Source organism: Phascolarctos cinereus, unplaced genomic scaffold (assembly GCF_003287225.1).
Source record: "Phascolarctos cinereus isolate Bilbo 61053 unplaced genomic scaffold, phaCin_HiC Scaffold_5;HRSCAF=322, whole genome shotgun sequence".
Classification (NCBI taxonomy): domain Eukaryota; kingdom Metazoa; phylum Chordata; class Mammalia; order Diprotodontia; family Phascolarctidae; genus Phascolarctos; species Phascolarctos cinereus.
In genome coordinates, this window is record NW_027555958.1 from 289,679,736 (window position 1) to 289,699,357 (window position 19,622).

Sequence of the window (19,622 nt, forward strand, 5' to 3'; positions counted from 1 at the left end):
TTCTCCCCTTCCCATCCTTGTGAAACTTTTAGTGTAACTAGTATATAGCATCTACAGTATTTTAAATTTACTCTGGTAAGAAAAAAAACTGTGCAAGTTACAGTAGCCACTAAGTATTCTCAGAGTTTACTCTCACTATAGATGCAGAGCACAAAGTGTCAAATCAAACCCGACATTAGGTATTGGTTTCAGCTTCCTGCTTCAGACAGTATTATCTACCTTATACTACCATAACCATTGCTTGAGATGTTGCACAAGGAAATGGTCACATGGCAGGCAACAGGAAGAGATGGAGCTTTAGGGTGCCTGGATAATCAGCATCTTAGTAATGAAGAGTTGATTGAGCTAATAGTTGAGCCTCTCTTCTCCTATCTTCATTGCCAGATTTCCTCTGGTTGCCTGTTATGACAGATGAATATATATGGCCTAGACTTGGTCTCTTTTCCTTTTAGTAATGCTGTTAAGTGTTTAGAAAATAATATTCTCCAGATCAGGGTTTCTTAAACTTTTACCTCTTGCTACCCCTTTTCGAATTTTGGCAGTGCTCATTGGCACTGCATGGGCCTGAGGGCACTTGCAGTGCAAAGTGTGCATGTCATGTGTTCAGAACCAAGGCTACAGTGAAGTTGCGCAATACAACCCAGGCAGGCACTGCCAGATGTACCCTGGATCCGTTGAGCATTTGATTTTTAATTAATTTTTGGTGTTTGCACGTTTAGAAATTTTTTCCTGTTGCTAAACTTTTGGGTCGCAATCCACAGTTTAAGAAGCACTGCTCTAGATATCATGGATCCCATAAGGCAATGTGATATGGTGGTAGACTAGGAATCAGAAGGCCTAAGTTTTAGACTTGGCTTTGTCATTAACTAGCTGTGTGAATTTAGGGAAAACATTTAACCTTCTTGAGTTTCAATGTGTTGGCTGTAAAATAGTGGTAATAATAGTTACCCTAGTTACCCTTTTCCATTTTGTTGCCCTGAGGATTAAAAGAGATGTCAAAATGGTTCGAGAGTATAAGGTTCTATATAAATGGCAAAGTAATATTACTTCAAAAGATGTAATTTCGTCAATATGGATTATTATTTCTGCCAACCATAGCACAACCTCGCCACACCTTAGTAAATGGCTTCATGAGTTTCATTACTTTCATTACCTTTTGGTGATTTAGTGGTATTAGTACTATTGTTGGTATAATTTGATTAGAGACCCAGTTAAGCCATATCATCCCAAGAGCATTGGAAGGAGTACCTCATAGAAAAAAAAATGGAAAAGATTTGTCAAGATTTCTGTAACATACTGTTTTCTCCATTAATGGCAGTGGACCTCCCACATTTGAGTTCTGACATCACAATCCCCAGTGTGTTTCATGAGAGTCTTCCTTACTGCATATGGCACTAAGGAAAACAAAAACAGGAAGAGTTGCTCTACTAGACTTGATGGTACATACAGAGAAGGTCCATCGTGGAGGCAGCAACATTTTGAGGATGTTGAGAGACTGATTCTCAAGATATATGAAAGGGGAAAGGGTATCTTTTTTTTTTAGCTCACTATTATACTTTCTTAAAAAGGTAATTAAGAAAATATCAGTAACTACTAATCCATATACCTATTTTCCCATCTATACAAGACCTTTATGAGAAGAAGCTACTCACAAATCAAGGGCATTTTTAGTTAAGGTAATACTTTTTATTGATGCCTTTTGTCTTTAAATCATGATTATTCTACATATTCTCCCCCAGATTGAACCCTCTCACATCAAATTAAGCAAAATGTCATATATGTTTTATATTGTATAGTAAATTAGCCATAGTAGTTATATTAAATTATAGTAAATTGCCATAGTAGTTACCTACATCTCTGCCATGAGGAAGAAAGTATGTTTCATTATCAGACTGACAGTTTTTCTCAGGTAATATTCAATAGCAGACTACATTTGTATCATCAAACAGTTGATTGAAAGGTTCAGAAATACAGGATCCCACTGTGCTTATGTTTTTGTTTTTGTGGGTTTTTTTTACTATTAAGAAGCATTTTAATTTGGTAGAAAAGAATATTGTCTCAAAGACTTTCTTCAATAAATCGTCTTCCATGCATGTGTTAAAATCTTATGTGATTCCTTGAAAGATACGACAGCAGAGGTTACTTTATTTGACTATCTGCTTATTCATATCAATTATGGCATAAAACAGAAAGACATAGGCTTGCCAGTATGCCCAGTATAAGTCCAAATGGAAGAGGGATTCCATATAGATGATGTTTGCTCTTGTTTGCATATAATATTATACTGATTGTATCAAGACCTAGAACATTATGCAGCTTCCTAAGTGAGGGTCCTAATCACTCAAAGAGTTCAGCCTAACTATCCACAAGGGATAAACCAAGTGGATGGAAAATGCCTGGGTCCTGACTGAAATCTACTGGTGGATGGATAGCCAGTTGAGCTAGTTTATCATTACATATATCTTGGACAGACACTGCAGATAGTGAACTGAGCCCAGAATTGAACAGGAGATTTGAGAAAACAGTCAGTGATTTTAATGACGCCAATCTTCTCCTTGAAATAAGGGTCCATCTGTTCTCCTGATGATACCATATGAATCCAAATCATGGAATACCACAATTTACAAAATTAAAGTTAGGGATCACAAAGGATAATGGAAAGATATGACATGGGCATAATTAGGTATTAGTATTTTACCATCAAAGAATTGTGTGGGATGGGGGCATTTAAAACATAATCAGAAATGTCTGACTATAAAGGGAGATCGGCTAGTTATGTAGGAGGAGCGGAAGTTAGCCAATGGACAACCCATGGTCTTCGTTGGTTCCCGTATAATGTCATGAGATCCAAAAGAAGTCAACCTCTCCACTCCCAGCAGGTTGGGTGGACCCCCTATGAAACATGTATAGGAGGATGTAGACAAGAATCAAACAGGATCAGTTGCAATCTTTTTTTTTCCTTTTTGGTGAGGCAGTTGGGGTAAAGTGACTTGCCCAGAGTCACACAGCTAGAGAGTGTTATGTATCTAAGGCTGCATTTGAACTCAAGTCCTCCTGACTCCAGGGCTAGTGTTTTATCTGCTGTGCCACCTAGCTGCCCCCAGTTGCAAACTTGGTGGCTAGAGAGAGTACCCCCATTGAGATGATAAATTCATCAGAGGTGCAGTGGGAAAAGCACTGAACTTGGAGTCAGAACCAGAATTCAAATTCCCATTCTGCCTCTTACTACCTTGGGCAAGTCACATAACGTCCCTGGGCCTCAGTTTCCTCAGGTGTAAAACGAAATGATTGGACTAGATGACCTCTAAGGTCCCTTCTAGCCCTACTTCTGTGATCCTGGGAGGGGGGAGAGTAGTAGTAGTATTTAGTGGTGGTAGTAGTAGTAGGTGGTGGTGGTGATGATTGATGGTATATGTGAGGGAGAATGTGAAGTAGAAAAGTTGAAATTATCCCTGCTCGTAGTGCTTTCTGTTTTAATTAAGTGACATCCCTGAGGAAGGGTTGGAGACAACCCTTTTATCCTCCAGATTTTCATAGTTTAAGCAATTATGCAAGCCATGTTAATAGGTAAACAGATAACATTATGGAGAAGAAAGTCAGACCCAGTATGCTGGATTCCTCCCACCTGTTTACACTTCTTCCCACCTGCCTACATTTTCCACATTCAGCCATTCCTGGGCGACTTTATTTTAGGATCTTAAGGTCCTTGCTACTTTATGTGTGATTCTCACATTCTAATCAGCTGAGTTTTAACCTGATTTTGAGCATGAGCAGGAAACAGGTTGCTTCTGCTTTAGGGAATTATGGCAGAACAAATTACTGCTTTCTTCCCCTTATTTAAGTTGCTGATGCTGCAGTTGCTCTCTTACTTAGAAATGTTCAGAGAATTCTAAATATATACCTTCAGGGTTGAGAGGGGCAGTCTACCATTTGGGGCTGTGTAGGGACTAGTGAAGGGACCTGAAAAACAAGATCACTGTGCAGGAAGAAGGCTCAGCTTCCCATATAAATGTGCCCTTCTTGGGAGACCCCTCCTATAGATAGGATTGACAGAGTCATGAAGGGATGATGAGTTTTTTCAAAGGTCAAACAAACCAAATTAAATATCAAATGAAACTGGTTCTCATCACTGGAAGCTCCTTGGGGTCAGAGTGAGGAGTACTTATCTCTGAGGCATTTGCTCTGATATCAGTGCCAGTTAATATGTTAAGCTGGCATTTATATATTATCAAGTCAGCAGTTGCTCTTTCCCTTCATATGACCCCAACAATAGAACATTCTTCCTGCATCCTTGTGTCAGGTTTACCACGTTGGCTTACATACCACTTTCTCATCATTGGTTTTAATTACCACATCCCCACTACAAACCTTTCCCTGTTCTCTGTTTTGACTTTTTTTTTTCTCTTTCTTCTCTAGACCAATGAATCAAGCTCAGAGTCGATAGCATCCTCCCCTAAACAGGACGCCATGAGCAGTTTTCTGCCAGAGGGCAGGTGTTATGAACTGCTCACAATCATAGGTAATGATACTTAGAGTCCAAAGGTGTCTCCCTTTTTCTAGGACGAGAGGTGTCATGTTTCAAGCAACTGTTGTACCTGTTTTATAGCACCTGCAGTTTGGAGTATGCTCCAGGGACAGTTAGCCAGCTGTCAAAGTCCATGGTACAAAGTTGGTTACTGATGGCTAATCTAATGTTTAATGGGTATGCATGGAAATTATATACCAATATATCCAAGTATTCCTGTGGCCTCCCCCTTCAAACTACTTTATATGCCTCATGAGACCTTTAGGAAAATGAAGTTTCTGTCTTGTCCTGTACCCTTCCATGAAGCATATTGTTTAGTATCTTAGATGCTTTTATCTTTCTATAAAAATGATGGAAATTTTTGTTACCCTTGACTCTGTTCATGGGATTTCTGCTTTTCCTGTAGGCAAAGGGTTTGAGGAGTTGATGACAGTGAACTTAGCCAGATACAAACCAACAGGAGAGCATGTCACAATACGGAGGATTAACCTAGAGGCCTGTACCAATGAGATGGTGACATTCCTACAGGTAATCGAGCAGACATTTATTAGATACCTACTGTGTGTCAGGCACTTTACTAGAAACTTGGAATAGAAAGACAGAAGTGAAACAGTTCTTGCTCTCAAAGAACTTACTTTGTATCAGTGAAAATGTAGAAATACGGCTACATACCCCCAAAATGCATAATATGGGTGCGGAGAAGGGTAGGAAGACTAGCAGCTTTGGAGATCAGGAGAGGCTTCATATAGAATTTGATTCTAGAGCTGAATCTCAGAGGTAACCAGAGATTCTAAGAGGGAGAGATGATGTAATAGAACCTTGCTTAAGGGCAAGGGAGATGCTTTTTAAGGTTCCTTAAACCTAGAACACTTTGAGAACATACTCTTAGTCGCAGTAAGCCTCCAGAAAATAGCCCTCTGAGAAGGGGTGACAGAAACTAAGGTAGATTGGAAAAGCAATAGACTGTTGGGTGGCTACCGTAGCCATCGCTGGTCAATCTGGGACATTTTGTGCCCTGGGAAAGCTTCCCAACTGCTGTTGACTTTGTGCAGCTAGGACTCCCTAGGCATCTCCTATGACTTCTGCTCTCTTCTGAGTCTGAACAGGATGGAAAGTTCGAAGTGGTAGGAGTTCCTTTTGTCCCAAATATATTAGTCTATATATATATATATAAAAAAGTCCCAAATATATTAGACATGTTCTTTCCTATTTATAATAAATTAACCAAATGGTTTAAGCAAGTGTTTACCTTCTCACTAATCTGATAAAGAAAGACCCTAAGAGGGAAAGTGGTATGTAGCAAATTAGCATGAAACCAGCTGAATGAACTCCCTTTCTGTTCAGTTGCTTTGTTGTGATGCAGAAACTTCAGAAATGTAGTCCACAAATTCTGGAATATGGCCCAAACCAGATTAAAATGTAATTGGAAAAGATTTAACAAAATAAGAAAAAAATAAATAAAACATGGATAATATTTCATTTAAAAACTAAGTCATTATGCATTCTCTAGGGATATTTATATATGGCTTAATGGCCTCTGTTTCTATTTGAGTTTGACCCCCCCACTATTTTAGTGGATAGTAGTGGGAACATAATCTGGCTTAAATATACTCATTTTTAAAGTTCAGTTCATCCCTTTCCTGTATTCTATCTAAGTTAGCATCCACCAGAGGGGGCCTGTGGCAGCTCCCTAGATTATTAACTCATCACTAATTGGTGTGTCTTAGAATGGAAGAGGAAGCAGAAGCAGGACCCAGTATGGTTCTTTGAAGCTAAACTTCATTTGTTCTAGATGACTGGTGTTTTATCTCTAGCACAACAGGTACAGACTCTGGTTTCTGGTAGCCCCTGTTCCATAGACCATGACAGTCTGATCCCTGGAGTCTTTTTAGCACTTAATTCAATCTGATTTTGAATTTCACAGTGATAAGACTTACATGATGCTTTTGAGGAAGGGACCTCACAGTTTGAGAAAGTTTGCTGAGGAAATTTTTTTTCTAATGTCCAGTCTCTGTTTTTCCTTCTTTAATTCCTCCTTACCATACCTCCATACCCTTAATCTATTTTTAAAGGAAAGTACAGGTATTTTATTACTTTAGTGCAGGGGCTCTTAACATTTTTTTTTGTGCCATGGACTCCTCAGAATAATGCTTTTTAATGCCAAAAATAAAATGCCTATAACAAAAGAAACCAGAAGTTAGTGGAAAATAATGGTTTAATTTTTTTTTCTCATCCAAGTTTATGGGACCCCCTGAAATTTATCAACAAATCTTTTGGAGGGGGGGGAGTCTGTGAAACCCAGGTTAAGAGCTCCTGGTCTAAGCAGGTTTCTGTGCTGCCCCACTGTTTGGAGTTACAAATTAGAGCTTGCCATGGCGGCTGCTTTGGACCTTGATACAATGACCATGAGGCTGCTTCCAAACTAAAAAGTTGGTTAACTTGCAGAGCCTCTTTTCCTTTGTTAAAACAATTCCCTTTTTGTTAGTAGACTGGAGGATAGTTTGCTGAGGCCCCTCCATTTTACCAGCTGAGTCACACTTGAGCAGACTTTTGAGTCACCTGATATGTACCTAGGACTAAAACAAGGTAATGCTGCATTTCTGAAGTGTCAAGGAAGTCATTTGTAGAAGTGGAGCAGGGATTCCCTAATGTTTTGAGGGGAACTCTCCAAGCTCCTTTTAGAGCTAGTGCCCATCAAGACTTTCTCTTATGTTGAGAGCTACTTTCTTGGTTTTTCTTGGCCCTGATTCTAATTCTACCATTCTTTTCAGGGAGAACTTCATGTCTCTAAGCTTTTCAACCACCCTAACATCGTGCCATATCGAGCCACCTTCATTGCTGACAATGAGCTGTGGGTTGTTACTTCCTTCATGGCATACGGTCAGTGAGAAGAAATCTCTTATGTGTGATTATGGTTGCTAGTAATCCTTAAGAATTCTTTTGTTTGTAAATCGATATTCACTCATTTACCTCTTGCCCATCTCCTATATATATTTCTTTCTTCAGGTTCTGCAAAGGATCTCATCTGTACACAGTTCACGGATGGCATGAATGAGTTGGCAATTGCGTACATCTTGCAAGGGGTGCTAAAAGCATTAGACTACATCCATCATATGGGCTATGTGCACAGGTACAGAGAGAGCTAGGCCTGGGGAGTTTCTGCTTTCATAAGGATGTCTCTGTTCCTAGGATAAAAGCCATAAGGTCTTGGGATTAGCTGGAAACTAGAGTCAATGGAACTAGGAATCAGAACTCCTGAATGTCTAGCTTCTGACCTTGCCTCTGACTTGATAGGTTAGGAAATCCCTTATACCAAGCCTACGTTTGCCTTTTGGCAACATCCTTCTTCTGTGTGATGACCTTCATATACGTGGCAGCTGTCGTGTCACCCTAAGTCTTTTCTTTTCCAGGTATAGTTCCTTCAGCCAGTCCCTACATGACAGGAACTTAGGCCCCTTCCCCAACCCTTTTTCCTTTCTCTAGACATTCTCTAGCTTATCAATATCTTCCCTAAAATGTAACCTCTAAAACCAAACACAATGTTCCTGATGTGGTATGACTAAATGGGGTACAGTGGAACTAAACACCTTCCTTCTGGCCATGATGCCTTCCTTAATGCAGCCCAAGGTCACATTCACTTTCTTGGCTATTGTATTGAACCTGAAGGCCATTCATACCCCCAGATCTTTTTCAGATAAGTTTCTATTTGGCCAGGCACATTTCTCTGGTCTTGTACTTGAAATCATGAGCTAAAAGGAACACGAGAGGACTTTTTGCCTAATCTCATTTTATAGATGGAGAAGCGCCTGAAGGTTAAATGACTTAACCAAAGTCACAGGTAGTTAATTATTAGAGATGGGGTCTTGTGAAGTGTATTTGGTGAGCTCAAACATACTTTATTCCTGTTAAGTTTCACATTATTAGATTGATCCTGGTGTTCTGGACTGTTTGCATATTTTTGAATCCCAGTTCTTCCATCTGGTCATCCCTCCCAGCTTTACATCATTTGAAAATTGTGTAAAAGTCAGTAGGCAAACCACTGTCCCTTTCTAGAGGCTAGTTGTCCCATCTATAAGAAATGATAACCTTCTTGTCTGAGGGATTCTGACTTCAAGACAAAAGAAATAGACTTTTCCTTTTCCAGACAGCATGGTTCTGTGCATTATTTGTGGTGATCATTTGGTTAGGCTCCCTACTGTCTGTTATACTTCTTGGTAAATGGATCCTAGGACTTGTGTGGGTGCTGAGTCTGGTGCTGTGTGAGGCCTCATGTACAGGGCTGCCTGCCTTCCTTCTTGCATGAGGGAGGGAGCTAACTTGCACAAACATCCAGGCTAATGGGTTTGTAAGGAGTGTCCTTGCAATTCCACTGTCTATGTGACCACATGACGCCTCCTGTAGGAGTGTTAAAGCCAGCCACATCCTGATCTCAGCCGATGGCAAGGTCTACCTGTCAGGCCTTCGCAGCAGCCTCAGCATGATCAATCACGGTCAGCGGCAGCGAGTTGTCCATGACTTCCCCAAGTACAGCATCAAGGTCCTGCCGTGGCTCAGTCCTGAGGTTCTGCAGCAGGTATGGATGATGGGCTCTGGGGATTCCACCTTTAGATTCCCCAAGGGAGCCTATAAAGCTTTCAGACTGGATTGAGATTGGAAAAAAGGAAAGAACGTCCTTGGGCAAACTAACTTTCATATTAGGGAAAAAATCTCGATGACTAATTGGCTGTTTTCCACATGTTACAGGGAGACTTAGGCTTTTCTTTTCTGGTAGTCCCAAAGTTAGACATAATGACTTCTTTCCTTACTGGCCTTTGTCTCCATTGTCCTATGGTTACAAAGGTCTGCTTGATGAGGTTAGCAGAAATGCATGGTCTGCTTTAGGGGAAGAGTTAGCATTTGGTAATTCTCATGAGATGGGAATTGTTTGCTTCCATTTGGATCAAGCAGGAGTTTAGAAGCCCTGTACTTCTTTCTACATTTAGCCATTAGCAAGCATCTACTCCTTTTAAAATAATGCAACAGCTCATCAACAGTTAACCCTCTCTCCGATAATGTGGGCAAGCAGTGCTTCAGTAGCTGGTGCTGTTTTTGAGATTAGCATTCTTTTCCTTTCCCTGGTCCTTATCCCCATCCCTAAGAGCAGAGACCAAGGCTCCAGATGGAGTGACCTGTGGCTGTTCTCTCCTGACTTAGAATCTTCAGGGTTATGATGCCAAATCTGACATCTACAGTGTGGGAATCACAGCCTGTGAGCTGGCCAATGGCCACGTCCCCTTTAAGGACATGCCTGCTACCCAGGTGAGCCCAGACTGCTTGGCTACTCCATCCCTGACCTGCCCCTGACCTTGCTTTCTCCACTGCCCCTGCCTCAGAATTGGCTCAAGAAGGAGCACTACAAGAAGCTGTGGACAGGACCTTTTGGAACTGAACTGAACTTTGGGAGCTGGGGAGGAATGAATTCTATGATGGGTAGAAATTAAATTGTTGCTGTCTCAACTATGGGGGAAGAGTTCTGTTGCTAGAGGTTCTTTATCCTTTATATATGGGATAAAGGTCTAGCGCTTTCTTGCTGTGGAAAACAGAAGATATAACCCTCCTTTCCAGCTGTTCCTTAAGGTAACCCATTCACCTAGCCCCAGTGGGCAGCATTGTTTTAGACAAGTTAAACTTGTCCCACCTTCCCCATCCCTTTCCTTACTCCTAAGGGTTCCTATTTGTGCATTAAGGCATTTTTGTCGGAGGGGAGGACCCTTAAGCTTGATTCCCAGGAGCTGCTGAAGTTTTAATGTTGGTGGGGCAGAAAATCATGTAACACATTGTCAATTAACTAATCAAACAGGCCTTTCACAGATGCTTCTGGAAAAGCTAAATGGGACAGTACCCTGCCTGCTGGATACCACCACCATCCCTGCTGAGGAGCTGACCATGAATACCTCACGTTCAGGTGCCAACTCTGGCCTGAATGAGAGTCTGGCTGCCAGCACGACCCGAAACTCCAATGGGGACTCCCCTCCACACCCTTACCATCGCACTTTCTCACCGCACTTCCACCACTTTGTGGAGCAATGTCTACAACGAAGTCCTGACCTCAGGTAGTGCCTGTGAAGCTTGGAGCTAGGTAGGGAGTTTAGGGGGAGTGCTCTTTAAAGAATAGGAGACCCTGGACTTCAACTTCCAGTTTGGGAGTTGTGGTAAGTTGGAAGTTTATACATTCTCTGTTAAAGTGCTTTATTCCTAAAAAAAAGAAATCAGGAGTCAGTGGGGATTGAGAGAAGGACAGTGAGCATGCTGAAAAGCAAAATTACGAAAGCTTTAGTTGCCACCTCTCCTTGCCGCTATGGACCTGAGAAGGCTAGTGATTTGTATTGTGCTTGAGGTATGGGGGTGGGGGTGGGGAGGTGTGAGTGGCAGGGCTGTGTGAGCAGCCTGTTTTCCCTTAGTCTGTCAGGATGACCACTTCTGAAGATGTCTGGATAAAGTTCTGGATGGTACAGTATCTGGGACAGCCAAGGTAACTAGCTTTTTTCTTCCCTCTCTAGGCCAAGTGCCAGCACCCTACTGAACCATTCTTTTTTCAAGCAGGTACTGTAGCCTCTTTCCTTAGTTCCTTCTTTTCTTTTCTTTTTTTTTTTTGCGGGGTTTTTTTTTTTAGGCAGTTGGGGTTAAGTGACTTGCCCAGGGTCACACAGCTAGTAAGTGTGAAGTGTTTGGTCTGAGGCCCGATTTGAACTCAGGTCCTCCTGACTTCAGGGCTGGTGCTCTATCCACTGCGCCACCTAGCTGCCCCTCTTATTTTCTCTTGACCAGAGTTTTGACATCACCTACCACCCTTGTAGCTGAAGCATCCTCAGGTATTATTTCCATCTTCCTTAGGGGTAGGAGAAGTTGCCTCATTAATTCAACAACAAGCATTTAAATCTTTAAATTTAAAAGAGTTTTCATTTTCCATAGCTCCCACATAAGAACTACTGTTTTCTTGAAGAGTTTCTTCCTCACTTCCTGCTCTAAGGCATTTTGGAAATAGAAGAACAGAAGACAGTACCCAAATGTTTTTCTTTCTCCAGATCAAGCGACGTGCCTCAGAGGCCCTGCCTGAATTACTCCGCCCCGTCACCCCCATCACCAACTTTGAAGGCAGCCAGCCCCAGGACCCCAGTGGCATCTTTGGCCTAGTATCAAGCCTGGATGAGCTGGAGATGGATGACTGGGAATTCTGATCCCCTGGAGGCTGTTTTTGTTCCCCAGATCCCTGAAGACTTGAGGGGGTGTGGGGCCATTCCTAAGGGTTAGGGCTTTCATGCCCTCCTGAATACAGATTGTGTGGAAAGGAAGGACAGTTCTGATGAGAGAGCTGACTGCTTTCTGGTTAGGGGAGGTGGTTGTGGCTGGGCACCCTGCCCTTTCCTGCTCCAGGGCCAGAGGGTACAAGTGGATGCCAGTATCTAGGGGTCAAAAACAGCCAAGCTTCTGACAGTCTCTGAGGCTCAGTTCATATCTGCCTGAGTCTGAGAGGGAATGGGAAAGAGGATGGAGGGGAAGGATGTTTTGGGTCTTCAAGGCTGAAGCCTGATTCCTAGGTTTTTGGTGCCCAGGCAAAGGGCTAATCAAGGGAGCTATGTTCCCTCCCTTTCCAGCCCGTTCCCCTACCTTTCTTTTCCTTGGGACAGCATCTTCCCTAGAAAGGGAAAAATTGAGGAACCCACTCTCTCCCTCTCAAACCCTCTCTTTGAGCCGAACAGAGGGTTGGTTTGTTTTTTAATCCTTATTTTTTAACCCGTCCCCTTTCTGCCATCCTGCCATAGCAGGGACATCTAGGCCTGGCACAAACCTCTACTAAGGCTCAGGGTCCTGGCACTTCAACCTTAGAGCCTATGTCGTCTTCCTACAGGTCACCTGGGTTCCCAACCTTTCCCTGCCAATAGTAAGCCTTCTCAGAGTCACTGGCAGCCTGCCTTGGTGCTTTCCCCAAAGGCCACGCATGGTTTCTGGGTTTAACCTAGGACTCGACCTCTCCAGCTACTTGTTAGTTTTGTTGCCAATGTAAATTAAAATTTTCAATGAATCCATGAGGTGTGTGTGGCATCCTTTCCTTTTTTTCCCTACCAACTCAGGAATTACAGCGATGCTTTGTGTTTTATGCTTACAACCTTTTGACATACTGGTTAAAATCATTTCCAATCTAGTCTGGTATTTTCTGAGTGACGTTCAGAAATATATTGTGGAAGTCCATTGTCCTCTTTGATAAACCCCCAGGGATTGTGGATATAGCCTTGTCTAATAACCCATTATAGACTTGTCATCCGTTAATTTAACTGAACCATTTTGGAAGATGTACTTTGGACCTGTAGGATCCAGCATTGCCACCCCCAGACTGGAGAGACTTAAGTGCCAAAGACTAAGTCTGTAGAATAATTTCCCATTTGTCTGAGGAATTGACAGTAGTTTATATTTCTCTAGAGATTTAACAGGGCAGCTAGGTGGCCTGGAGTCAGGACAACTCATCTTCATGAGTTCAAATCTGGCCTCAGACATTAGCTGGGTGATCCTGTAAGTCACTTCACCCTGTTTGCCTCAGTTTCCTCAGCTGTAAAATGAGCTGGAGAAGGAAATGGCAAACCGCTCCATTGCCTTTGCCCAGAGAACCCCGAATGGGGTTGTGAAGAGTCAAACGCTGAAGAATTACTGAACAAGTGAGTTAAGCCCTTTCCCCACACCATTTATTGGACAGGTACTGCTAATATCACACTCATTTACTATCCCTACTTTAATTTTTTTGCCCTATTTTGAATCATGACTCAAAAAAATAAATGACTTGCTTCTGCATCAGAGTAGGAATTTTGAACCCAGGTCTCCCTTGACTCCAAGTCTAAAAGCTCTTCCCATTGCACCATGCTTCCTTTCAAAGGAGGGCGTTTGGAGCAACGTCCTTGGTCTTCCCTGCCTTCTTGCTTGCTCCTCTTGTCAAGCCAGGCACACTATGTTCATTTGTTCTTCAAGATAAGAAAAAACATGGGGTATCTGGGTGGTGCTGTAAATAGGGCACAGTCAGGAGGACCTGAGTTCAAATCCGGCCTGAGACACTAACTAGCTGTGTGACCCTGAGCAAGTCACTTAACCCCGATGGCCTCGCAAAAAAAAAAAAGACAAGAAGAAGCGTCTACCTTTGCATTTCTCTTACCTTTCTCTGTAATGCACAGTTCTTCATCGGGCCACAGTTATGCCAGCGCTGGCATATCGCCTTCCCTTCCCATGAGTTATACAGTGATCAGCTAGCTCTGCTCCTGACCCTTCTTTGATCAGTTCCCTGAAGTGTCATAGCTTAAGACCATGCCCATTTTGGAGATTTCTTTGAGGCAGCATTAATCTTAACTGAGACCTTAACTACAAGAGCTGGTTCTGCTGGCAGGACATATGTAGGGAATATTAGAGCAATGGGCACCTGAAAAGAGAAGCAAATGCCACCAGTAGTTAAGGTAAAAGTCCTAAAAATAGACTTTCCCATCTCAATTTTTTTTTCATGAGGTGGTGTCACCTTTTAAAATGTATTCTTTTGGAGATAAGGGACTGTGTGGTCACCTTTAATTCTCTGTAATCATAGGCCCCACATACATACAACCTCTCCTTCCATTATGCATTTAGTAAATACTTGATTTTGTGTAAAGACCCTGCCTACCACCCACATGTATTTTCCCTTGTTTCCAGTATTTTTTTTTCTCCAAAATGCAACATGGATATCTACAAAAGTTTGAAGGTAAGGACCTAAGACTCTGGATGTAAGGAATATCTATGGAGTGAGAAAGAGAAGCTGGCAATGATTAAGGCAGCTAGCTGTTTTTCATCTTGGTATGTTTCAAGGTTTAAAATTACGCTGAAATTAAGGATGCCTGGTCACATTTAAGTACTCTGTGATCTGAGGCCCATCCCCCAGTCCAGTTCCTCCTTTTGGGGCAAGTTCCCTTTTATTAACCCCATCTCAGCCCTAGTTCCCTTTCTTTCTTCCCTTCTGCCTTTCTCAGCATTCAATATCCATCTTTTTCTTAGCGCTGGTACCTTAAATTGTGTTGTGTTTAGGCCATGTTGATGTGCTGAGACACATTATGCTTTTGTAAGGCACTTATATACAATAGACTGTTTCTAGAATTGTCAGCAAATGGAGCCCAGTCTTCTACCATCATTTTGTCTTTACCTTCCATTCCATACTGTGTCTTAGCAGAGTATGCTGCCTTCAAAAGACAGAATTCTGACAGAGCTCATAACCAGCAAAAAAAGTCCTCTTCACTGCTCACTTTGTTAGAAGGGAACTTTGACAGAGAAAAGCTTAATAGCAGGATTCATGGAGTTAGGGAAGTATGTCTATAGGGTTGGGGGTGAAAAACTGCTATCCCACAGACCCTCCTGCCTAGCCAAGAGGAGGAGCCAACCCACATTGTTTCTTGGTAGTGTGTGGGTTGAGCTTTGTAGCTCCTAGTTCTATTCTTGTTGCATTGTGTGGGAACAAGCTAAGTTTAAGCCTGGTTTCATGAGCCAGCCTCTAGCCCAATTCAAGCAAAGCGAGATTCTTTGGCTCCCATGGATATCGCCTTCCCCAAAGGACAGAGATTTGCCATTAGGAGGTCGGCCTCCTATTCGTGTAGTAGAAGGAGCATTGGACTTAAGATACAGAAGACCTGTTTTCAAATCACAAGTCTAAAGCTTATTTGCTGTGCGACTCCAGGCAAGTCAGACTCGTTCTCATCTATAAAAAAAAATATTTGGCACTACCACCCAAGGTTGTTGTCTGGTTTCTGTAAATCTGAACTATGAAATGAAACTACAATGGAGATGCTCCCATAAGAGTGTAAGCCCCTATCTTGCTTATTTTAAATGTCCTTATATATAATTAAATGGGTAAAGAAATTTTCAGGTGTCGTGTAAGAGCCGGTAACATCAATGGTGATTAAACAGGGACAGGAAGCATAATTAAAATGGACAGAGAGCAAGGAAAGAACAGTGTACCCAGAAGTCAGGAGATCTGAGTTCCAGTCTTAGTACTACTACTAACTAGCTAGATAAACTTTGGCAAGCCATTTTTACTTTTTAAGTAAAGGCGTTTAACTTAAGGTCATCCCTGGCCCCAAATTCTAAAATGTGAATTCAATTCAACAAGGATGGGATGACCTCGACAGGAATAGAGAAATGGGAATTGGGGGAACAGGATTAGTTGGCCACACATTCATAGTATTAGAGCTGGAAGGGAACTCATAGGCATGGGGACTTGTTGAATTTGAAATGTTTACGGGACATCCAGGAGGAAACTGTGGCACTGGGATGTAGGAAAGAGATTTGGGCTTCGTTTATGGATCTGGAAATCAACAACTGAACCTATGGGAACTGATGGAATCACCAAAAGGAAAAGATATGAGAGCCTTGGGGGACAGGAGATGGATGATCTATCAAAGGAGACTGGGGAGTGGTCAGACATGTAGTAGATTCAGTGGAGAGCAATATTCCAAAAGGCAAGGGAAGAGAGTATCTAGGAGCATCAAACGAAGAAAGGTTACCAAGGAAGAAAAAAAAGGAAAAAAAAAGTTATCCATGTTAGCAGTCTGAAAGTATGTGGTAACCTTTAAGAAAAATGTTTAAAGAGTAGTAGGGTCAGAGCCAGATGACAGTGGAAAAGTGAACGTTGGTGGGGAGGAAGTGGAAGCAGCACATACAAATATTTCTAAGGGTTTGGCCATGAAAAGGATGAGAGCCTTAGGGTAATGTCTTGAGGAAATGGCAAGATTCAGTGAAGCTTCTTTAGTGGGGAGGAAGTGGACACCTGAGTTTGTTTATAGGCAGCAGGGAAGATGACTATAGAGATTGCAAGGGAGGGATGTGGAGGGAAGGGATGAGCAATGGGGCAAGCTCCCAGAAGAGCCCGTCCACTAGTGCCAGTCCACTCATGTTACATTAGCCTTGCCCAATGAGAACATCTACTGCATCGTCTTGGCAAAGAGAGCATCTACTTCATCCTGCAAAAAACGAGGAAAGAACTGAATGAAGATGTTTTGAGGTTGGAGAGGGAGCTCCCAACAGCTAAATTTTCTTAGTAAAGTAAGAGCGTCAGCTGTTGAGAGAGCAGATCAGAGGTGGTTTGTAGGACTTGTGGAGGGGGTTGAAAGAATTGCTGCAGGAAGTATAGTAAGTTGGGGGAATAAAAGGCTTGTCATACAATAGAAAACATGAATTTGTAATGGACCTAAACTGCACCATGTTATGTTTTCCTCTAACAATATGCAGTTTCAGAGTCAATCAGAGGAGGAGTATGGTGACCCAAGGTTGAATATTGGTAGAATGTGAACATTGTAAGGATTTAAGGGAGGAGGGAAGCATATTGCCAAAATGTTTAATTAGGTCAAAAATCATAAAGAGAGGAGAGTATGGCCAGAACTGAAGATGGACTGGGAAAACTGGGAAAGCTGGAGGAACTAGAAGTTGTGATGAAGATGGAAAAAAAATAGGAGTTGAGGCAGAGGGAGATCTTGAAAGATGGTTTTGTGATCAAGATCACAAAGATAAACCCATTTTGAAATGATGTTGAGGTTTACTATCCATGGAGTGGTTGAGAGAGGGTATAGAGGTCCTACAAATTGAGGCTGATGTGTATACTGGCATTTTCTGAGACATAATGGTGAATATTTAAGTTCCCAAGGTTATTAAGGGGAGGGGTTGGGATAGAGAAGAAGTCTGAGCCGGCTATTGAACCCAAGACTGGAGCAAGAGGGTCCAAATAAGGTGAGACAGATGAATGTATGACCTTAACAGGCAGTTACTGAATGATAGTAACAGAGGAAGGCTTCTGGAAGGGACAGCAGAGAATAAGAACTGAGTCAGTATGTTGGAGAAGCATGAGATAAGGAGCCCCCATTACTGGCCATTACTGCAGAGGGGATAGGAGTCAAAACGTCTTCCCAAGATACCCATGAGCAGTAGAAGGAAGTGGTAGAGGAAGGTAGGAAGGAAGAAGGAGAATCTGTTAAAGATAGAGCAGGGGTCACTTCTTAAACTGTGGATCGCAATGGGGTTACAAGTGGAAAAAGTTTAAGAAATCTTGTACAGTGGGGATAGGACTTGGGGAGAGATTGGCCTGAGCTGGATAGGAATGAGATATGTGGAAGAGATAACAAAGAAAACAGGTTTTCATCTTGGGGAAAGTTAGAAGTACAAAAATAGATATGACACAGACCCTCCTATCCAGGCACTTGCAATATCCAGCTCTGCACACTTATTAGGGTGTGATCTTGGGTAAATCATTTCCCCTTCCTAGGCCTGAGTTTCCTCATCTGTAAAATGAGGTAGTTGTGTTAAATGGTTATGAAGAGCACTTGCAGCTCAAAAAACATGATCTCATGATATAAAGGTAAGGCGAGGAGAGAGATCAAGATATGAAAACAATTAGGGTACAAAGAATACTGAAATAAAAGTAAAGGAGATGCCCTCGTTTAGCTCTAGGAGAAATGTGAGTAGGAAAGGATCACATTCAGTGGGGGTTGCAGGATAAGGTTAAGCTTCATGGAGAAGATGGCACCTGGGTTAGGCCTTGAAAGAAGGAAAGGCCTTCAGGAGCTGGAGATTGGGGGAGAATCAGTTCCACGTGTGAAGGGCAGCATAGCAGGATGAAAGGAGATGGGGAGAGTCCAGTTTCACTGGGATGTAAAATGTGAATGGAAATAGTTCGATAAGACTAGAAAAGTATTGGAGCAGAATTTTGTAGGTCTTAAATGCCAGAATAAAGAATTTATACTTTATCAGATGACCAATGGAGAGCCACTGAAGATTTTTTAATAGAAAAGCGATGAGATAGCAAAATGACTCAGGAAGTGTTGAGAAGAATAAATAGATTAAAGATCTAGGAGAGAATAAATAAAAGTCAAGAAACCAGTTAGGAAGCTATTAATAGTCTAGAGAGGAAGAAATGGAAGACTGAACATGGTAGCTGGTGGGGGGTTGAGAGAAAGAAACAGATTCAAGAGGGATGGTAGACTAAAGGATTTTGCCACTGATGAAAGGTGAGGAATAAAGCATAGTCAAAGTTAACTCAAAGGTTATGAGTCTGAATGTCTGGGAAGAATAAAGCGGCACAATGGATTTGGAGCCAGGAAGATCTGAGTTCAAATCCTGTCTCAGACACTATGTGACCCTGGGCAAGTCACTTTACAGCTCATCTGTACAATGGGGCTAACAATAGCATCTATCTCACGGAGCTGTTACAAGGATCAAATGAAAAAAATATATGTAGAGTGCTTTGCAAACTCCAAAGCACTTCTGTGCTTTCATTATCAACAGAAATAGAGATATTAGAGAAGAGTTCAGTAAGATAGTGAATTTAGTTTTGGACAAGATGAGTTTGGGGTCATGATATCCAGTTAGAAATGTACAATAAGCAGTTAGAAATAGAAGACTAGAGCTCTAGAGATATATTAGGGTGTAGAAAAGAGAGCTGGAAGTTGTCTGAATATAGGCTGTATTTAAACTCCAAGGAAGTGAGAGTAGAGACATGAGAAGGGGGAAAGTCTGAAGACAGAACCTTGTGGGAAGTGAATTTTTAAAGGGTGAAAACAGGAATCAGAGGCATGAGGAGACCAATGGGAGTTCCTCCTTTAGAGAGGAAAGTTTCAAGAAAGATGGGGTAGTCACCTATGTCAAATGCTACAGAGCAGTCCAGGAGGAGGAGGAAGAGGGCTGAGAAAAGACCATTGGATTTATCCAATGAGGCCCTTTCTTTTTGGTCAAGAAAGAGAATCATCTCACCTAGCTAGATGGTAGGGAAGGAAGCTAGATTGTATGAGATTATGCCTTATTTAAATGTAAGCCTCTTAAAGTTGGAACTGTCCCACTTTTTATATTTGTGTTCACAGAGTCTAGCACAGAACCTGGTACACTCTGGGTGCTTAATAAATTTTTTCTTTTTTCTTTTGTAGTTTGTTGTTTATTTGCATAGCTCTAGAAATTGAACAGAAGTTAAGTGTCATCTATTTCAACCCCCTGGCTTACAGATGGAGAAACTGAGGCAAACAGAAGTTGTGACTTGGCCAAGGTCTTAATAAGTTCTGATAATTGATTGAGTGGAATG

General features: G+C 42.0%; 1 protein-coding gene across 1 annotated transcript in view; it reads left to right on the plus strand.

Moving 5' to 3' along the window:
* The window catches only part of STRADA (STE20 related adaptor alpha), a 38,118-nt gene extending 25,527 nt beyond the window's left edge, over positions 1-12,591 (plus strand). The window contains 10 exon segments of the mRNA XM_020997566.2: positions 4,417-4,519; positions 4,932-5,053; positions 7,297-7,405; positions 7,532-7,655; positions 8,927-9,098; positions 9,719-9,823; positions 10,376-10,617; positions 11,065-11,107; positions 11,590-11,700; positions 11,702-12,591. Of these exon segments, the coding sequence (XP_020853225.2) occupies positions 4,468-4,519; positions 4,932-5,053; positions 7,297-7,405; positions 7,532-7,655; positions 8,927-9,098; positions 9,719-9,823; positions 10,376-10,617; positions 11,065-11,107; positions 11,590-11,700; positions 11,702-11,815 (1,194 nt within the window). The 5' untranslated portion in view covers positions 4,417-4,467 and the 3' untranslated portion in view covers positions 11,816-12,591.
* Positions 12,592-19,622: the final 7,031 nt, after the last annotated feature.